This window comes from Aquarana catesbeiana, linkage group LG02 (genome assembly GCF_042186555.1).
Source record: "Aquarana catesbeiana isolate 2022-GZ linkage group LG02, ASM4218655v1, whole genome shotgun sequence".
NCBI classification, from domain to species: domain Eukaryota; kingdom Metazoa; phylum Chordata; class Amphibia; order Anura; family Ranidae; genus Aquarana; species Aquarana catesbeiana.
Genome location: NC_133325.1, coordinates 311,743,981 through 311,763,388, shown reverse-complemented (window position 1 = coordinate 311,763,388; position 19,408 = coordinate 311,743,981). Strand labels below are relative to the sequence as shown.

General features: G+C 42.4%; 1 protein-coding gene across 2 annotated transcripts in view; it reads left to right on the top strand.

Moving 5' to 3' along the window:
• The window catches only part of LOC141127858 (inactive hydroxysteroid dehydrogenase-like protein 1), a 48,334-nt gene extending 29,209 nt beyond the window's left edge, over window positions 1-19,125 (top strand). For both annotated transcript variants that reach the window (XM_073614701.1, XM_073614702.1), the window contains exons 2-5: window positions 119-377; window positions 11,587-12,032; window positions 14,618-14,845; window positions 18,473-19,125. In XM_073614701.1, coding sequence (XP_073470802.1) covers window positions 119-377; window positions 11,587-12,032; window positions 14,618-14,845; window positions 18,473-18,577 — 1,038 coding nt within the window. In that variant the 3' untranslated portion in view covers window positions 18,578-19,125. The remainder of the gene's footprint in view (window positions 1-118; window positions 378-11,586; window positions 12,033-14,617; window positions 14,846-18,472) is intronic.
• Window positions 19,126-19,408: the final 283 nt, after the last annotated feature.

The following is a 19,408-nucleotide window of genomic DNA, read 5'->3' as shown; positions in this document are numbered from 1 at the left end:
AATAAATGTCTACATCTGGTAGAAACATAACTGTAATGAGATTTATCGCTGTAGGAGACATTACAGTTCTAGTAGAAGTTTTTCTTTTTTTTTTTCATTTAAGTATTTATTATTTCAGATGGAAGAACTTGGCTTCAGTAGAATGATGGAGACAGTGAATGAGATGTATAAGATCCCTGTGTTGATATCCAAGAGGATGTTCGAGCTCTTTTCCAGTCACATGGAGATCCTGGCTGTAGTTGGAGGGTGTTTCATCATGTGGAATGTTTCCATCTTTCTTCATTTCTGGTATTCAATGATACAGCAATATGTCATTCCTTGCTTTCTAAGCAGGACCAAGCATATCAGACAGTATGGAGAATGGGCTATAGTTACTGGTGAGTGAGAAGATCTGAAACTTAAAAGCACGTAATTGAAATATGTTTTATTTTTACTTGTATTGGTTCACATAATGCCTTCATCTTTGATGTATGCCTTATTAACAAAGCTCCCTGTAATTCACAGAGCTGAAAAAAATTAGCAGATCACACCAAGTATGCATTCCAGTCAAAGTATTGTAAAACTCATTCTGGTTAGAAAAGCCGTAGACACAGATTTTCACTGGCTGTGTGTTTTTTTTTTTTTTGAGAATGTCCGGTACAAATGACACTTATGTTCACAGACATAAAATCTAAACTAAATCACAATACTGTATGGGTAACCCAAGCATTAACCACTTAAAGACCGAGCCTCTTTCTGAGATTTGTTGGTTACAAGTTAAAAACAGTGTTTTTGCTAGAAAATTACTTAGAACCCCCAAACATTATACATTTTTTTCTAACAATCTAGAGAATAAAATGGGGGTTGTTGCAATACTTTCTGTCACTCCGCATTTGCGCAGGGGTCTTACAAGCGCACTCTTTTTGAAAAAATACACTTTTTAGAATTAAAAAATAAGACAACAGTAAAGTTAGCCCAATTTTATATATATCGAAAGACAATGTTATCCTGAATAAATTGATACCCAACATGTCATGCTTCAAAATTGCACCCGCTCGTGGAATGGCGACAAAATTTTACCCTTAAAAATCTCCATTGTGTGCTAGCTGACCTATGGTGGACTACTGCTCCCAGTCACCCCTCTTCAGGCCCTGCCAGCCCTCATGGCTGCAGCTGCCCGACTCCACTGCCTCTGAGATTGCAATCCTTACTGGCTCCACACCGAGCTCTGACTGTTTCCTCCCAGTCCTCTCTGGCATGCCTCTCCAGTCCTCCCATTAGCACATGTCATTTACCAGACCGCTTGGCTGCAAACTGGTGGTTCCCTCCTGAAGACTTTCCCGGCAGCACTAGCTTCTGCTGTCCTCTGACTCCTCTCTGTGCCTCCTGTTCAGATCCCTCGTGTGTTCTTGAAGAGATCTGTCCTGCACCCAAGTCCCAGGCCCAAGGTCACCCCCCCCCCCCCCCAGAATGGGGAGCTCCCTCAAAGGCCCAGACAGCCTAGTACTCCATCCTCAGTTCTTCCACCCGACAACTCCTCCCCAGCTAGGCTGACCCTGGGTATATCAAGGAGGCCTGCCCCCTGCCAATCCTAGTTAGGGATTGGTCAGGGCTCCCTGAGACACCCTAGACAGTTCCACCTCTCTTCCCTGCTTCTCTTCTAGAACCCTCTAGAAGGAAAAGGGAGGTGACGGTGGAATGATGCTGTCTGTGAGTCACCAGCCTATTCTGAGTCACTCCCAGCCCACACAGATCAAAACAAACAGGCCTAGCTCCTGCCTAAATTTGCCTGTTCTAACCAAAAATCTTACCTCTAACACCTACCTAAGAAGATGGTGCTACATATATATATGATCTTTAATAAAATAAATAGTAAAACAAATGCTAATAATTAAAATAAAAGGGAGAATGTCCTTAAAATGTTATCTTTCGTTTCTTTTTGCTAGCTTAGCTGGGGCTCCATCTTTGATGGTTCACAAATGGTGAATCTTGGTTAGGTCCTTCTAAAGGTATATGTAAGTTGATACTCTAGAAAAGAACGGAAACACTAATAGGTGAAGATAATTTGAAACAAGCTTCAATAGGAGGAGAGAGTAGGATGAATTTTATTTCATTTGGATAACCTAAAGCAAGTGATATAGCATTATCTGTTTGTTTCTGTACTTTGTGTAACATGGGTTTGAGAACCCTATCTCCCCAATCTTTGTTTGCTGGTCTTAATGGTGAAGGGACGCCTTTCAGCTTTATAGCTTGAACTCCAGAGAGATTGACCTGATGTATGAGGTATGATGAGGGACCACCAGGTCCGTACTGAGATGTATAGACTATAAGTGATGTTTGGCAAGTAGTGTTGGGTAAATGGTTCGGGCTGAGCATAAGTTCGGTCCAAACATTTGCTGTTCAGCAAACACCCGAATTGTCAGGGCATTCGACCATTTGTTTGGTCAACTGAACGCCCCACGCACAGTGCATTGGAAGCCCTGATTGGCTGAAGCAGTGAAGGCTTTGCCCAATCAAGGCACAGAAAACTGTCAGAGCCATGATTGGAGAAAGTAATGATGTTTGTGCCCAATCATGGCTCATTGTTTTTTATAATTATAGTTTTTATTGAATTATTTTCAAAGGAAAAAACTTTGTTACAGATCATAAAGGTATCTAAATCGTAACATGAGATATAAAGATACAAATGAAAAATGTCCATGTATACAGAGCACAAGGGTGTTTTATATGCCATATCAGAAAATAAGAGCAACTCATAGGTATTGACCATTAACAGAACAAAAATCAAATAAAAAGACACTAACAAACTTATGGTATACAAGTATTAGTAGGGTATTTCTAAGAGAGAAGGGGGGTACCGGCCTGTGCACGGACACAGGTCTCTGGGTAGTATTCTATGATGTATTGGCTGGTAAGGATGTACTGTAAACCGATTGGTCCCAAGGGTCCCATATTTTATTAAATTGAGGAACATTATCATGCACAGAAGCCATCAAGTGTTCCATCCTCCATATCTCGGCTATCAGCTGTAAGAATCTGGACCATGGAGGAGGTGTGTTTGATAACCAGCACAATGGGATAAGCCTCTTGGCAGCTAGAAGTATGTATGAAATCAGCCTATTAGTTTTCCTAGAGATACCAGAAAAAGGAAGGCCCAAAAGGTAATGCAGGGGATCTAGCGGGAGAGACACATCCATCACCTTCTGTATTAATCACATTACTTCATATCAAAAGGGCTGGATCATAGAGCATTGTCAGAAGATGTGAAATAAAGAGCCAATATCAGTCCAACAGTGCCAGCAATGTGCAGAGACCGAGGGGTCATATTTATAAATAACTTCAGGGGTTTTATACCAAAACATGAGGATTTAATGGATGTTTCCCTCTGGAGCACACATTTAGAGGACTTAAAAGTGGAAGACCATATCCTATCCCACATCTGTAAGGAGATGGGTCTACCTATCAAATGAGTCCATCTCCTCATATATAGATGTGTAGTCTCAGTGAGAGGGGTTGACTCATGGAGTATATTACGGGGTGGGTTTATCTAGGGTCAGGGATGGGGAGTGGGAACGAAAGAGGTGCCTGACCTGTAAATAGAAATAAAAAGGTGGGCTGGGATTTTAAATTTCTCACAAAGAGTGTCAAAGGTGTGTAGTCTGCGTGTAATAGGATGAACTAGATTCCAGAGTTGGAACAGGGAAGTGTTTATCCATGGGAGTACCCTACCCTGAGACAATCTATCTGGTATAGATGGGTTGAAGAGGACATTCATGAGAGGAGGGCAAGTTGAGATAAGAGAGAAGGTCTTGAGGCACTTACGCCAGATAGATAAGGTGAATCCTATTGGAGCAGTACACTGATGTCTGTAAATAGGATCTATGGAAGGGGAGGGAATCCATATTAATGAGCATGGATGGACCGCATATAACACACCTTTCTCAATAAGGGACCAGTGGTTGGGTGCCTGCAAGGAGGACCAGGATACAATGGCTCTTAGGTGTGAGACATAGGAGGACCAGGATACAATGGCTCTTAGGTGTGAGACATAGTAATATTTTACTATATCCAGTGCTTCCAAGCCCCTCCTAGATCTTTTGGCAAAAATCACCGAGCTCGCTATATGGTGGGCTCTGTCATTCCAAATTAATTTTAGAAAATTTCTCTGAACTATTTTAAGCTGGGGGGTGGGGATAGCGACAGGTAATGTTTCAAAATGGTATAATAATCTAGGTAAAATGGACATTTTTAGCACATTAATCCTGCCTAGAAGGGATATGGAAAGTTTTGTCCAGCTTTGTAGGGATTTATTAATGTCCAGCAACAGGGAAGGGTAATTTGCAGAATAAAGAGAGGAGTAAGAAAGACACCCAAGTACTTAAGGGAATTTGTGCACCACTTGTAAGGATAAGAATCTTTGAGCTGTGCTAACAAAAAGGAGGTGCGATATGTATCGGAAGAGCTTCAGCTTTGGAGGTGTTAACCTTATAGCCCGAGATGGCGCCAAAAGTGGAGAGTAAGTTGTGTAGTGAAGGAAGCGACAGGAGCGGGCTATTGATCGTCAACAAAATATCATCTGCGAAGAGTGATAGTTTATACTCCCCTTGTCGCATCACCACCCCACGTATATCCGGGTGTATACGGATGGACTCGGTCAGGGGTTCCAAACACAAAATAAAAAGTAACGGTGATAGAGGACAGCCCTGCCGAGTACCATTTGTCATGGGGAAGCCAGGCAACAAGAAAGAGGACATCTGTACCTGTGCCGTGATCTTAGAGTACAAAGCCTCCAATGCCTTTAGGAAAGGCCCCTGAAAATCATAAGCACGCAAGGTGGAGAACATATAAGGCCAACTCAGCCTGTCAAATGCTTTTTGTGTGTCCAGACTCAGGATGAGGGCTGGACGTGAGGATCTGTCAAGGAGGTCGATCAAGTCAATAGTGCGTCGAGTGTTATCCCCAGCATGGACCACCTGGTCCCTGTTGATCAATTTGGGGATAAATTTGGACAATCTGGAGGAGAGAATTTTTGTAAAGATTTTGTAGTCTGAATTTAAAAGGGCTATGGGCCTGTAGTTATCTGGAGTTGAAAGGTCCTTACCAGGCTTCAGGATGACAGAAATGTAAGAATGGGAGAAGTGAGGATGGGGAGATTGTCCCTTGAGTATGGATTCATAGAGAGTCAGCATGTGGGGAGAGAGTATATCGAAAAAGGTTTTATAATAAGAATAGGGCATTCCATCAGGACCTGGTGATTTATGTAACGGGAGCCCTTTAATGATAGATAGGAGTTCCTCAGCTGTTATGGCCAAGTTTAGGCTAGCTAGGTCTGATGAGGACAATTTCGGAAGCCTTATATTGGAGAAGAATTCCTTAAATTTTTCTTGGGTGAAATTAAAATTATTGTCAGGGGTTAAGCAGTTATACAGTTTATGGTAAAATTCACCAAAAGTCCTGGACATCTCTTGGGGACAATGTGTTTTCGTTCCATCAGCTTGAAAGAGAAAGTCAGGGAATGAGTTGAATGGGCGCAGGCGTAGTTTATTTACTAATATCTTATGGGGCTTATTAGAATACTCATAAAATTTTTGCTTTGTCCAGAGTAATGACTTGGCCGCTCTCCCAAGTTGTACGAGTTTGATGTGTTCTCTAAGGGAAATAACCTTACGTAACTTCAACACTGTGGGATTACACAACAGCCTTCTCTCTGCTGTCACCAGATCAGCCGAGAGTGACTGTATAAGTTTGTTTCTGTCCTTTTTCAGACGAGAACTTTCGGCTATACACTCACCACGAAATACAGCCTTGTGGGCCTCCCACAGTGTAGAGAAGTTAGATACAGATCCAACATTAAGCTGAAAGAATTCTTTTAGGCCTGTTGCTAGTTTAGTGCGTGAAACCTCGTCTTGCAAAAGGTAATCATTGAGTCGCCAATGACATGATCTAGTATAGGTTTATGAGAGCATAAGGTCTAGCATGATGGGAGCATGGTCTGACCATGTTATGGGGGATATGTCAGATTCAGTAACATGAGGGATGAGAGGGGCGGAGATAAAGAAATGATCAAGGCGAGAGTACATTTTATGGGCCGTAGAATAAAACGTGAATTGTTTAGCAGATTGGAGTTTGATCCTCCATGAGTCAAAAAGTTGATGAGACTTAATACATTTACGGAATTAATTTGCTTGAGATGTTCGTTTTTTCGAGGGGGTATCATTAAACAGTGTTTGCCTATCTCTAGTGGGGGACATGACCAGATTGAAATCCCCTCCAACAATCATGAAGGGTTGAGAGTGATATTGAGAGGAGTCAAAAAGTTTGTTGAGGAAATCAATCTGGCCAGTGTTGGGGGCATAAAGATTCACTAGAGTGAAGGAGGAGTTCATATAGTCACAATCTAGGATTAGGAACCTACCATGGGGGTCTGCATGTGTATTCTTAATCTTGATAAGACACTCTTTTTTAATCAGGATTGCCACTCACGCCTTGCCCGTGGAATAAGAGGCAAAGTAGGAGATGCGGAAGGATTTTGAGGCAAATTTAAATGAGCCACCTGCTCGGAAATGTGTCTCTTGTATCATTATCACATCTGCGCCTGAGGATCTAAACTCCTTCAGTGCCACCCAACGTTTCCGTATTGAACCCAGTCCCTTTACGTTGTATGACATGATCCTCAATGCCATATGTGCATTACTATCTTAGGAGCTTGTGCTAGTGCAAAAAACATGAAAACCCATAATACATAGAATATATGGAGAAAGATATGAGGTTGGGAGGCATCCCATACAAACAGAGTAATCCTTCGGTACCTGTGCTTAAACCAATATACCATGTGGAGGTATGGACAGCAAAAGGAAGGAAAAAAAATTAAGAAAATATTGTAAGTTTGACCAACAGAGTTGGCATCCGTGCATAGACATGAGAAAAAAGGAAAGCAAAAAACAGAAACATAATCACATAATAATACCAAAAATAAGAAAAAGAAAAAAACCTGTGGTTGAGTACCTGAGACATGGCCATGTCTCAGGAGGCCCCAGAGAACAATAGAGGCCATGCAGGGACACATGAGGACCTCCACCAGGAGATTTCAGGGAGAGAGGGTGGGGTCCGCCTGCTCTCCTTATGAACTTGGCAGTATTTGCAAAGAGTCAGGTAAAAGAGATCCTGATATTTATATAAAAAAGTAAGAGGAACAAAAATAAGATAAAGTCAAAAACAGGAACAACTGTCAACCTGATGATAGTGACCAAGAACTTTAACATTGATACCTCATTGGTTGGGTAAGTTTTACCCCCAGTAAAACATGGGGTAATTTATAGACCAATAGTCCAGAGCACTAAACTGCGTACCTTTTAGACTATGGAAAAATCAGAAAAAGAAAAAAATGAGCCCCAGTGTGCCCGGAGAGGGCATTAAGGAGGTTGCTTGGAGGGTCTTGGACGTTGTGGTGTGGATTGCTGTTTCTTTGATCTGCTTCTCACAGGGGTCCAGACACGATTTGTTGTAGTAGGAAATAGACGAGCCTGAACAGGAGGAAGGATTAGATCTTCTTTCGGTATAGGGGGGAGGCCAAGACTTTTTATGAAAGCTTCTCCCTCTTGAAGATCACAGAGGCTGTGTTGAACGCCATCTTTGGATACGGTGAGACGAAAGGGAAAGTCCCAGTAATAAGGAACCTGGTGGTGCTGTAAATGGGATGTGATTGGGCGTAGGTTTCTTCGCTTGGCCAGGGTGGTAGGCGAGAGATCACTGAAGATCTGTAATTTTGCCCCTTTGTACACGAGTTGGGATTTATTGTGAGTGGCCAGTGTCAGTGCCTCTTTGTTATCGTAATAGTGGAACCTCACTATAACATCCCTGGGTCTTGCTTCAGCCGGAGGTTTTGGGCCCAGAGAGCAGTGGGCCCTATCAAGATGCCAGTCCACATCCACTACCGTGGGGGCTAGGACATTTAAAAGGCCAAGGAGATAAGAGCACAGAGCGGGGTCCCCCACTGTCTCAGGGATACCCCGGAAGTGCAGGTTCTGCCTTCTCGCCCTGTTTTCCAGGTCCTCTTGTTGTACTTGTAGCTGGGACACTGTATGTCTAGGGTTATAGTTTTCCTCCTCAATAGCCTGTACATAATTAACCATTTCATCCAGTTTGTATTCAAGGGCATCAGTACGTTCCCCAATTTGGTTCAGCTTAGCGTCCAACTTGGCATCTAAGATAGCTGGGATGAGAACCTCTTGTGAAATGGAGGGGATGGGAGCCAGGATATGGGTGTCTGCTGTGTGTGTATCTGCATCATCCATCCCCAGGAGCGGGTCCATAGATGCGAAGGGATCTGCGGGAGAACTTGAGACCGCGGCTTGCGGCCTAGTTATATACCGATCCATGTGAGTCTCCTGTCGCGGCCTGAATATCGGTTTGTAGTACTGCTGCTGCTGGCCAATTTTGCCCATGGGGTGCCTGAAGAGTGTAGGTATCAATTCAGCTTACCCCCGGCACTGACTGTGGCTCTTGTAGCTTCTCAGGGGTCCCCGAGAGCAGACGGAGACTGGAGCTCTCTCAAAAGACGTCCTTCATGTTAGACGCCACACATGGGCCCCGGCTTATTGTTTATAGACCCACCCCACACTATAAAATGTTCCTTCCCAGAGCAGTCATTTGCAGTGTGACATTGGAGTGGATATAGATTAAACAGGGCTCTGTTCATTGCTACTAGCGAGTTAGTGTACTATAGTGTGCTATTGTGATTCTATTGTGAGTGTAAAGTATCAGTGTAGTGTGAATATAGTGATAGTGCGGCGTGAGTGTAGTGCAACCTTCCTTTTTTACTTCAGTGTCAGTTTATTGTGTCAGGGCAGCTTTACTGCAGTATATTGAAGTGTGTCAGTTTAGTGTGTCAGGGCACTTTTACTGCACTTTTACTGCAGTATATTGTAGTGTGTCAGGGCACTTTTACTGCAGTATATTGAAGTGCATTATTGCATTTTTACTGCAGTATATTGAAGTGCGTTAGTGCACTTTTACTGCAGTAAAATGGAGTGCGCCAGTGCACTTTTACTGCAGTAGGGGACAACAATGGTAAACAACAAATTGGCAGTTATGTTTTCCCAGCCACAGCATATTGGCAAGTTGGCTCCAGTGATGATGAGGATGGAGGAGATGATGATGATGAGGTCACTGCCGTGACTTGGGTGCCGGATAGAGCATCTTTATTGGATAATATATTAGAAACAGACAGGAGCAGATGGAATGGAATGTAACAAGTTATTATCATGTTTTTTTTTTTGTTTTTTATTTCTTGTCTGGCTGTATGTGCAGAATGGAATGTAATATACAGAAGGATTGTTCATTTTTCTCCTGTTATGTAAAAGAAAAATAAATAAGGACAGAGGAGGAAAGTGAGGGTGAGGCACAACCCCAACGAGGCAGCCATCATGAAAAAGTAGAGAGCAGCCACCCTATTCTATCACATTGAGCTGTTATCTCCCGGCCCACTTCCCAGCTGTCTGGGCCTTTTTTAGGACATGTGCAGGCAATCACACTGTTGCAATTCGGCCTCAAGCATATCAAGCATACCAGCATATCAGCCATTTAATCTACCACCAGTCAGCCCATTGGCAAGAGCACCTGAAAGCCACACAAAAGGGATGCAATTCTGCTCCTCCTCACTCCTCACCTTTCAGGTCTACGCCCACTATATCTCATGACCCCTCAACAGCCTCCATTGACAGGGATGATGGCATAGCGAAGGGTGTCACAGGTCCTTGCAGCACTTCTGCCAGCAGCACACCACCAGCTGCAGCAGCCAGCAGGCTAATTTCTCTGCCCCAGTTGCTTCAGCGAAAAACAAAAAAACAGTAACTGCCACCCACATGCCCAGCATCGAAATTCCAGCTTGTGCAAATAAAGAAAGCTTGCAAGTAAAAACTATTTAAATGTAATTTTTTTTCTTTATAAATATCAGTTTTACTGCAGTAGGTTCTATACACGGTACAGATTCACCACTTTATAGGCAGACTAAGGGGACCCCCCAGGCACTATATTTAAAGAAATTTTTCATTTTTATTGTTTCACTTTAAGCATCAGTAAATCACTGCTCACTTACAAATTATCTTTTTTTACAAACTTTTTTTCATTGATACATGTCCCCCAGGGCAGTACTTGGCCCCCCATACCCTTTTGATGCCTGATAACTTGCATATAAGCCTTCAAAATGGGCACTTTTGATTTTTCCAGTTCTTCAATAAGGTTCATTGTTTGGCTCTGAACTTTTGTGATGTTCAAAAGTTCTGAAACCGAACGGGGGGGGGGGGGGTTGGGGGTGTTCGGCCCATCTCTATTGGCAAGACTTGCCTTGACTCATTGAGAAGTCACTATAATTGGCTGAAGTCCTCACCTTAAATCAGGGAGGTGTATACAGAAATATACTATCTAATTCTCTTCAAGAAATGACTACTGGCTACACCTTGACTGACAACACACCCTGGGATTGTTGCTGACCATTCAAGATGGCTGCCGTTCTTTATTTTCCGAGGTAATGGTGGCACCCTGTATATAGTGAACTCTTGAGCCCTGCACCCTGTATGTAGCACACTCTTGAGCCTTTTACCCTGCACATAGCGTGATCCTAAGTCCTGCACCTTGTGGGTAGTTCACCCCTGAGGCGTGCACTTTGTACGTAGCGTACTCCTGAGCCCTGCACCCTGTATGTAGGTCACTCCTGGGCCCTGCAGCCTGTACATAGCATACTTCTGATTTCTGCACTCTATACGTAGCGCACTCCTGATCTCTGTACCCTGCATGTACAATACTCCTGGACTTTGCACTCTGTATGTAGTGCACTCCTGAACCCTGCACACTAATGAACCCTGCACTCTGTACATAGCACACTCCTAAACCCTGCACTTTGTATGTACCGACCTTCCGGACACTGCATGCTGTACATAGCACACCCCTGAACCCTTCCCTCAGAATGTAGCACAATCCTGAACCCTGGACTCTGCACTCTGTATGTAGTGCATGCCTGAACCCTGTGCATAACAAACTCCTGGTATTTAACAAGGTCTTTTTAAGACCCTCTAAATGTTAGTCCAATTTGGCCACACCCTCCCTTTGATATGGTGTGCTCTCCCACTGCGGGGGTAGCTTGTGGAGGGGGGCACGGTTGAGTTCTTGCACCTATTCACTGAGAAAAAAGGCCTTATTATTATTAATATTATTATCTTTAACAGGCTGCCTAAGACCCGGTTCACACAGTGGCGACTTGTCAGACGACTTAGCCGCCTGACAAGTCGCGTCCTGTACAATGGAACTGTTCTAATAGGAGCGACTCAAGTTGCTCCGACTTAGAAAAAGGTTCCTATACTACTTTGGGGGCGACTTCAGGCGACTTGCATTGACTTCTATACAGAAGTCATTTTGCAAGCCGCCGCTGAAGTCGTGTGCAGGTCGCCTCTGTGAGTTGCGCTGCAAGTCGTGCCGCCCCTGTGTGAACCGGCTCTTAAGGATGTGTTTTCCGTGTAGCATCAGCATGTCCACCAGATTATTTTTGTGTATTATACCACAACTTAACGCAGTCTCTATAAATCACTGCAGTTCATCTTTTCTTTTCCACAGGAGCCACAGAAGGCATTGGTAAAGCATATGCAGAGGAGCTGGCAAGTCATGGTGTCAACATCATCTTGGTCAGCCGCAACCCTGAGAAGCTTAAGAAAGTATCTGATGCCATTGCTGCGACTTACAAAGTAAAAACTCAGTTCATAGTGGCTGATTTCAGCCTGGGATGTGAAGTCTATCCTCATATTAAGGAGGCTCTGAGAAATGTAGAAGTGGGTATTTTAGTTAACAATGTTGGAGTGTTCTATGATTATCCACAGATCACTACAGAGGTTCCAGAAAACAAACTATGGGAGATCATTAATATCAATATTGGAGCAGCTGTCATGATGGTTCATATTGTTCTCCCAGGGATGGTACAGAGGAAGAGAGGAGCCATTATTAATGTGTCCTCTGCATCTTGTTGCAAACCCACCCCTCTAATGAATATTTATGCATCTTCCAAGGTAACGTATCTACCTGACTAATTGTGAGCACATTGCAGAAAAAGAAGTATAATTTACATTTTGTATGTAAGCTTGACCATTGTAGTCTCATATAGGCTTTCGCATGCTAATTTTAAAAGTTATTTTGAATTCATTAAAAATAATACCTGGTGGTCCTGCCATGAAGGTTCTTTTATAGGCACTTTCTGTACAGGGTAACTCCCAATTGTTCTTGTGTGTTGTCACCCTGTATCAAGCAGGGTACACTCTTTATTATTTTTTATTGGTTGAACAGATGATTTTGAGTCTTTTTTTAACCCCACTATCTATGTAACACTGCACATGTATGTTCCACTGTGGTCACGATTAGGAAACTCACAGAAAAATGACCTGCAGCACTTGCTGTTAACATGCACGTAGGCAGGAAGTGGTTGTAAAGAGGCTGCCAGAAATCAACAGTGAATATATGCAACAAAGGATGAAATAAATGTTAAAACAGTATTATTTTTTAAAAGGTGATTGCTTATGATACACAGTGCTTTAGCAAATTCAATGTCTTTCATTTAGGGTTTACATGTACTTTAACTACTTTAGCACTCAGGATGTACATACAATGTACATACAAATCCTGCTCCATTTGCTTCTTCCCTGGTCACAGCAGCCAGTGAAAATGATACCTGAAACCAAAATTGATGAAGTCCTTGTTGTCACTTCCAGGATTTTACTAGCTAGGGAAGGTCAGAAAACAGAAATTTGCTTGTTATTCTCCCTACTACCGAGCGACTCCAACCATGCTGGGTCCAAAGGTAGGACAGCGAAGCCAGGAAATTTAATGGTTGAATATGTAACTATTCCAGTGTCTGTGGGAGTGATCCCCATAGCTCCCAACTGTCCCTGATTTGGAGGGACTGTCCCTGATTTGGAGCAATGTCCCTTTGTCCCTCATTCCTCCTCATTTTGGTCTGCTCTATATAGTTGTATATAAAATGCACTTTTTATATATCAATAAGTGTTTCCCAGTGCTAAACCTTTCATCTGATTTTCTAAATTGCTGCATTCGTAAATTCCAAAAGCCAATATAAAGGAATAGTAGTGGTAGAAAAAGCACTTGTGTGTTTAACCAATCTTGTTTTTTTATACAATTCTCCTTTAAGAGGGCGTGGCAAGGGGTGTGTCCTATGCCTGCATACTTTTGCTGATAGGTTCCAATCTCAAAAAGTTGGGAGGTATGGTGATCCCTTCCATTTAAAAGCCAACATTTGGCTTGTGAAGTTTACACACATTCCTTGCTGCTATGTCAGCAGTGTGTGTAAAAGCCCCCGCTGCTGCCTGTGCAAGCCTTAAAGCGGAGTGTCACCTAAAAAAATTTTTTTTAAAAGTCAGCAGCTACAAATACTGCAGCTGCTGACTTTTAAAACATGGACACTTACCTGTCCAGGGCGCCCGCGATGTCGGCACCCGAGGCCGAAGCGTCTCTTCGTCCTCGGGTGCTGCCGCCTCCATCTTCGGAAAGGGATGGTCCCTGCTGCCTCTGGGACCCGTGTGTTTCCCAGCAGGCAGCGGGGGGGGAACAGGATGTGGCGTAAATACCCGCAGATTCTGCGGATATCTATGCCGGAAGTGGGTACAGATACCTGTAATATACAGGTATCTGTACCCCCCTCCCCCCTGAAAGGTGCCAACTGTGTCACCGGAGGGGGGGAGGAATCTAATGAGTGGAAGTTCCACTTTTGGGTGGAACTCCACTTTAAGTTGGTGGCATCAAAGGACAGGATATTCCAATCAGACCTCTGACAGGTTCCTGTGAGGTTACAAGAAATTATGCTATCACATATGGAGAAGTAATCTGCTAAAGGTACGTTTTTACTGATCTGCTGAGTCACAGTAAATATTTTTTCTGTTTACAGACAAATTAAAGTGGTTGTAAACCCTTACAGACCACTTTTACCTACAGGTATGCCTAGATTAAGGCTTACCTGTAGGTGCAAGAAATATCTCCTAAACCTACATGGTTTAGGAGATATTTGCAAAAGACATTCACCAATGTCATCAGGGTTTATTTCCTCTTTAAGTATAGGGCTGTTTTTTGCATATGTGACCCTCAGTAGACATAATATGGCCCCTCAAGATTTGTAGTTGTGGATGGAGTAAGTAAGGTTAGAACCCTAATCAATTCATTGTTTCCTGTCCTTGGGGAGATTTCACTTCCAGTCCCAGGGACACTATAGAAAGACAAAATCTCTATAAGGGAAGGGAAGGGAACCCCCCCGGACAACGGAAAATTAATCATCCCGACCTGTTTTGATGACAACTTCAACATTTTGGATTTCCCATCTTCTGTCTCAGTGACAATGGCCAATAGGACAAATACAGAAGGTTAATCCAGCTTTAAAAAAGACAGACATAAAAACACGACAGAGGTCATAACCCTTCCCTTTCCTGAACTTAAAAAAAAGTGAAAATGTTTTACTATTTATACACTTTTGTTTCCACAGAATGCAGACTCTTTTCTTTTTGCATTTGACATACCTGCCATTGAGTATAAGGATTGTTTATACAATGTATACCAAATCATGTTAATTTAGATTGATGTTCTCTCTTTACAGTCTTTTATGGATCACTTTTCTCGAGCTCTACAATATGAATATGCTTCTAAGGGAATCTTTATTCAGAGCTTAGTCTCTTTTTTTGTAAAGACCAATATGACAGCATTTAGTACATTCTTGAAGACAAAGCCATTACTCGTTCCTGAAGCTAAGGATTATGGTCGTCAAGCAGTAAGAACTATTGGAATATCACAGAGAACAGCAGGACACTTGTCTCACTCTATCCAAGTAAGGATTATAGAAAGTATAAATGTGGGTACAGGACAGCATTCTATACCACACCAGTACATAGACAGGTTCATCCAGTGCAGGAATGTAGAACTGCATTCCACTCCTCCCCAGGCCCTGCTGCAAATGCATGATGTAGAATAGGTGTATCGCCCTGTGCCTATTCTTTGACCCTTGCTATGGTTGCCCGTAGTTGGCATGGAGTGTGCACTCTAGAAAACAAAAGGACAAGCTGCCGCTCACCCAGAACAAGAACTGTCAGTGCAGGATCTGTAACGAACTGTGTTCTGTAGGCCGATCCTCATGTCATGAATGAATCAGCAACCACGGTAAGGCACATGCGACTCTTTATTTCAATCCAGGATAAAATCGATATAAAGTTTCCTCCATGCTCACGTGTTTCCACCCTACACAGGCCTTATTCTTAAATCCTTTACAATGTATCTGTGTCTCCCTCACTGATCCTCTGCTGACAGTGAGGTAGTTAAGAGTTTATTACTTTGCACCTGGGCTGATGGGAGCGGATTGGAGGGGGAGTTTTTAAATAAGATCTAATTGCCACCTCCTAATGCTAAGACTAAGGCCGACCATACACGGTTGAACCTCCTGAGATTCGAACCATTAGTGGGCAGGCTGAATGTACCAAGTTGATCGATCGATCAACTTGGGTACAACCAGCCTGCCGGATTCGCTTACGATTATCGCAAGCGGCTGCTATAACTGCTAGCACTATTCACTGTCTTCCCCCGGCAGGGACAGCTTTCCCCACCCTCCCCCGCTCCCCCTGCCATGGTTGCAGGAAAGAAATTTGCTCTGTGTATGGCCGGCCTAAGGCCTGTGTAGGGCGGAGATGCATGAGCGTGGCGGAAACTTTGCATATTTTTATTCCGGATTGAAATAAAGAGTCACATGTGCCTTGTAGCGATTGTCTTCTTTATTTATTAATAACATGGGGTGTGCACTGCACATGCATGACAAAACGCTTGCTTTCTAGCAGGTAGAAGGTAATTGTGCATGCACAGTGTGTATTTCATGTCAGCTTTGGGTGAATAGGCTGAAGAATGGGCATGTTGGAGCACCGTATGATAGCAGTAGCTGCAGCCCACTGGTGACCAGCCACCGATCTGGTGACATCAGGTCATAAGACTAGTATTAAAAAATTGCACAGGGCCTAATCACCCTTGCAATGTGCACTAAAATATGTGTTTCTGCAATGAATTGCTAAGCACCTGCTCTATGGGCACTGTGGTGCCCTTCATCGTGAAGGGCATCCCAGTCCAATATACAGTACAGCCAAATGCACCACAGTATAGCGCAATGCAAGTGTAGCTCAGTTTACACTCTGGCACAGGTCCTGTGTGCTGGGATGACTGAACTCCTGCGTATAAGCAAGAATCTTGTGCAACCAATCTGTTGAAGTTGAGATAAGTATTACGGACTTTAATTCTGCTTTAATGCACCGCAAACTATAGCTGACCATAGACAATTCAAATGTCAGCGAGTTCAGCAGGGACCAACTGAGATTCAAACCGTGTATGGACAGGTTGAATGTACCCATGTTGATCGATCAATCAACTTGGGTACAACCAGCCTGTCAGATTTTACATGCAATTATTGCTAGAGGCTATTATAGCCACTAGCAGTAATCACTGTGTTCTCTCGGCAGGGACTCCTCACCCCACCAGGAGAACACAATAGTTCCACGCGAGGGATTCCCCCATCAACACTGACTGTGTTGATAGTGGAATTGAGTGATTTTCTTTCCTGCAACCCGTGGTTGCAGCCAGGAAAAAAAATGCTCTGTCTATGGCCGACTTAACACATGCCATAACCTCAGCAGAGCATTTAAAGAGTAATTCCACTTTTGTTGAGAAAAAAATATTCTCCTCTGAGAGATCTATGTACATTGCAAGGATTTTAACAAACTTTGTTGCAGAGTCCTACCTTTTGTTAGTTTGTTTCTCTGTGTCCATGTGCAATCTCTGTGTCCAAGTGAATCTAATGAGAGTGATTTTCTAATTATCAATCTGCTGCTGTGCCTGCTAGGAAAGTGGCAGGGTCTGCATCATTTTAATTGTGATTTCCCTTAGGGGATATCTCACCAAAAATGACATTTTTGCCCAAAATCTGACTTTTTTCTTAGTGCAGACTTCTTGGAAAACCACACTAGCAGGAAATGACATGTCTTAGGGGTGTTCCATACACCATCTGTGTACAGAACGCCTCCAGGTGCCATAGCACATTGAATTTTACAGAAAATGACAGCACTGCAGTATAAATATAATAATAAAACTTATATAATAAGTTTAACAACATTCACAGGAATTGTTTTGTAATTGTATACAATATATATATTTATATTGCTTTTTTTTCTCACGAAAGTGTCGTTACCCTTCTTTAAGTGCGAATTAGCCCTTTTTTTAGCTTCATAATGAAGTATGATTCAGAAGCTCTTATAAGGATGCAGCAGAGTGGTTAGAACTTTCACCTAGCAGCAGCAAAAGGGTCGCTGGTTCAAATCCTGACACCATCTGCCTGGAGTTTGCATGTTCTCCCTGTGCCTGCCTAGGTTTCCTCCCACACTCTAAAGACATGCTGGTAGGTTAATCGGATCCTGTCTAAAATGTATGAATGCGAGTTAGGGACCTTAGATTGTAAGCTCCTTGAGGGTAGGGACTGATGTGAATGTAACATGTATATGTAAAACACTGCGTAAATGGACAGCGCTATATAAATAACTGAAATAAATAACTAAGGATGTTTTTCAGGCAATCCACTTAAAAATACACTGAACAATAATTTAACCTGCCAACATACATCCAGTGTGGAAATTCCAGGATTATAGTCCTTATCCCTAAATTGAAACACAGGGAAAATAAAAAATGGCATATATGACGCACTGGTGACTTCTCTTTAACATTATTTTATCAACTGTTGCTCCTGCCAGTAGAGCATTATTTTCCCACTTCCTCGCACTGTTTGTTCAGCAGTGAAATTGCACAGCAGCATTATCTCTGCAGCGGCTCGAGTGCGAAATGCACAGGAGCTCTGAGCATCTTTTTGGTCTGTTTCAGGTCCGAATTCATCCCACAATTGGGGCTAAAATCAGACCTGATACAGTGAATGGGGATGCACCAGACCCCTGCTGTGAGCCGCTGCGTTCTATAGTGTGAACCCAGCCTCAGAGAGACTTTAAAGCCCCACTCTAGAAAAAATACAAATCCTTTGACAGATAAGGTAACATGTGTATTTAGCTTTTTTGTCTAGAGTCCAGCTTCAAAGCTGAAACTAAACCAAAGGTTTCCAAAAAACAGTTACATTCCCATCATGCCAGGAATGCTAACTGTCACATTTGCTTGTACTCTCAGCCAAATGTTCAAACCATCAAATGTCTGGTGTCATAACTGATCACATGTGCAGCACCATGGCAGTTGCAGATCAAACAGAGGCTAAAATGGCAGCTTCCTTGGCTGAAAAAGATAGTAGGGTTTAGTTCCGCTTTCAGTATAAAAGAGTTTAAGATGTTCCATCAGATGCACATGCAAAAAATGTAAATAGATGAGCTTGCACTGCTAAGGAGAAGCTGTTCTAGTAGAAAGTTGATTTTTCTTAACTTTTTTCCCACAGTTATCGTTAACTTCTCGGATTCCGGAACGGCTCTGGGCTTCCATATTTATCTTTCTTTGCAACATCTTTCGCAAAGAGCACAATCTCAAACCAGCAAAGTTATAAAAATTCACCACTCCAGTTTCTCTACTGTTAAATATGTTAAAGACTTGTAGGAGAGATATTATACTATCTATATCCTATTTAATTACACAAATTATATTGCATTTACGTTTTTCCTTTTTTTTATCCTTATCATTATTATTATTGGCTCTATTCACCTATTTTTTTACCAAGTGTTGTGTGGATTTTCTTCTTCTTCTGTTATTATTACTTTCATGTCCATTGGTCATATTTAAAATGGTTGTGAACTGTTAGGACCCGTTCACACCTGCGCATTCTGGAAATGCACGCAGAAACAAGTGTTTCTGTGCGCCTTCCCAGAAATGAGTGAGAAATGCGCCAAACATACATGTTTACTACTAATTAGATTATTTTTTTCAAAAATTGCAAATATATTACTTTTCATTTTCATGATCTTTGTCTTGATTACGTTTTACTAGCTAAAAGTACTGGTTAATGTTAAAAATGACCTTTTATTTTATCTTACTAACCCTTATTTGAAATTATGTTAAATGTGCAACCTAGGTTAAACTACAATAAAATAATAAATAAATGATCAAATAGCTGGGGTTGCTTTCTGGCTATGATAATGGTCACCTCCTTGCTGTAAACACATATAAATGTATCAGCGCTCAGGACCAGTGGTATGAATCACATAAATTTTATCTATAAGTTATATAAAGTCCAATAATGGTTGCTGAAGATAATATCAAAAAAGTCTATATGAAGTCCACAATGGTTGATCAATGTGGTGACAGGCAAATTCTTTATCTTTAATGAACACCAGCGCTAAGGGCAGCTTTCATGATGAGCTCTCTAGACAACCATATGAAA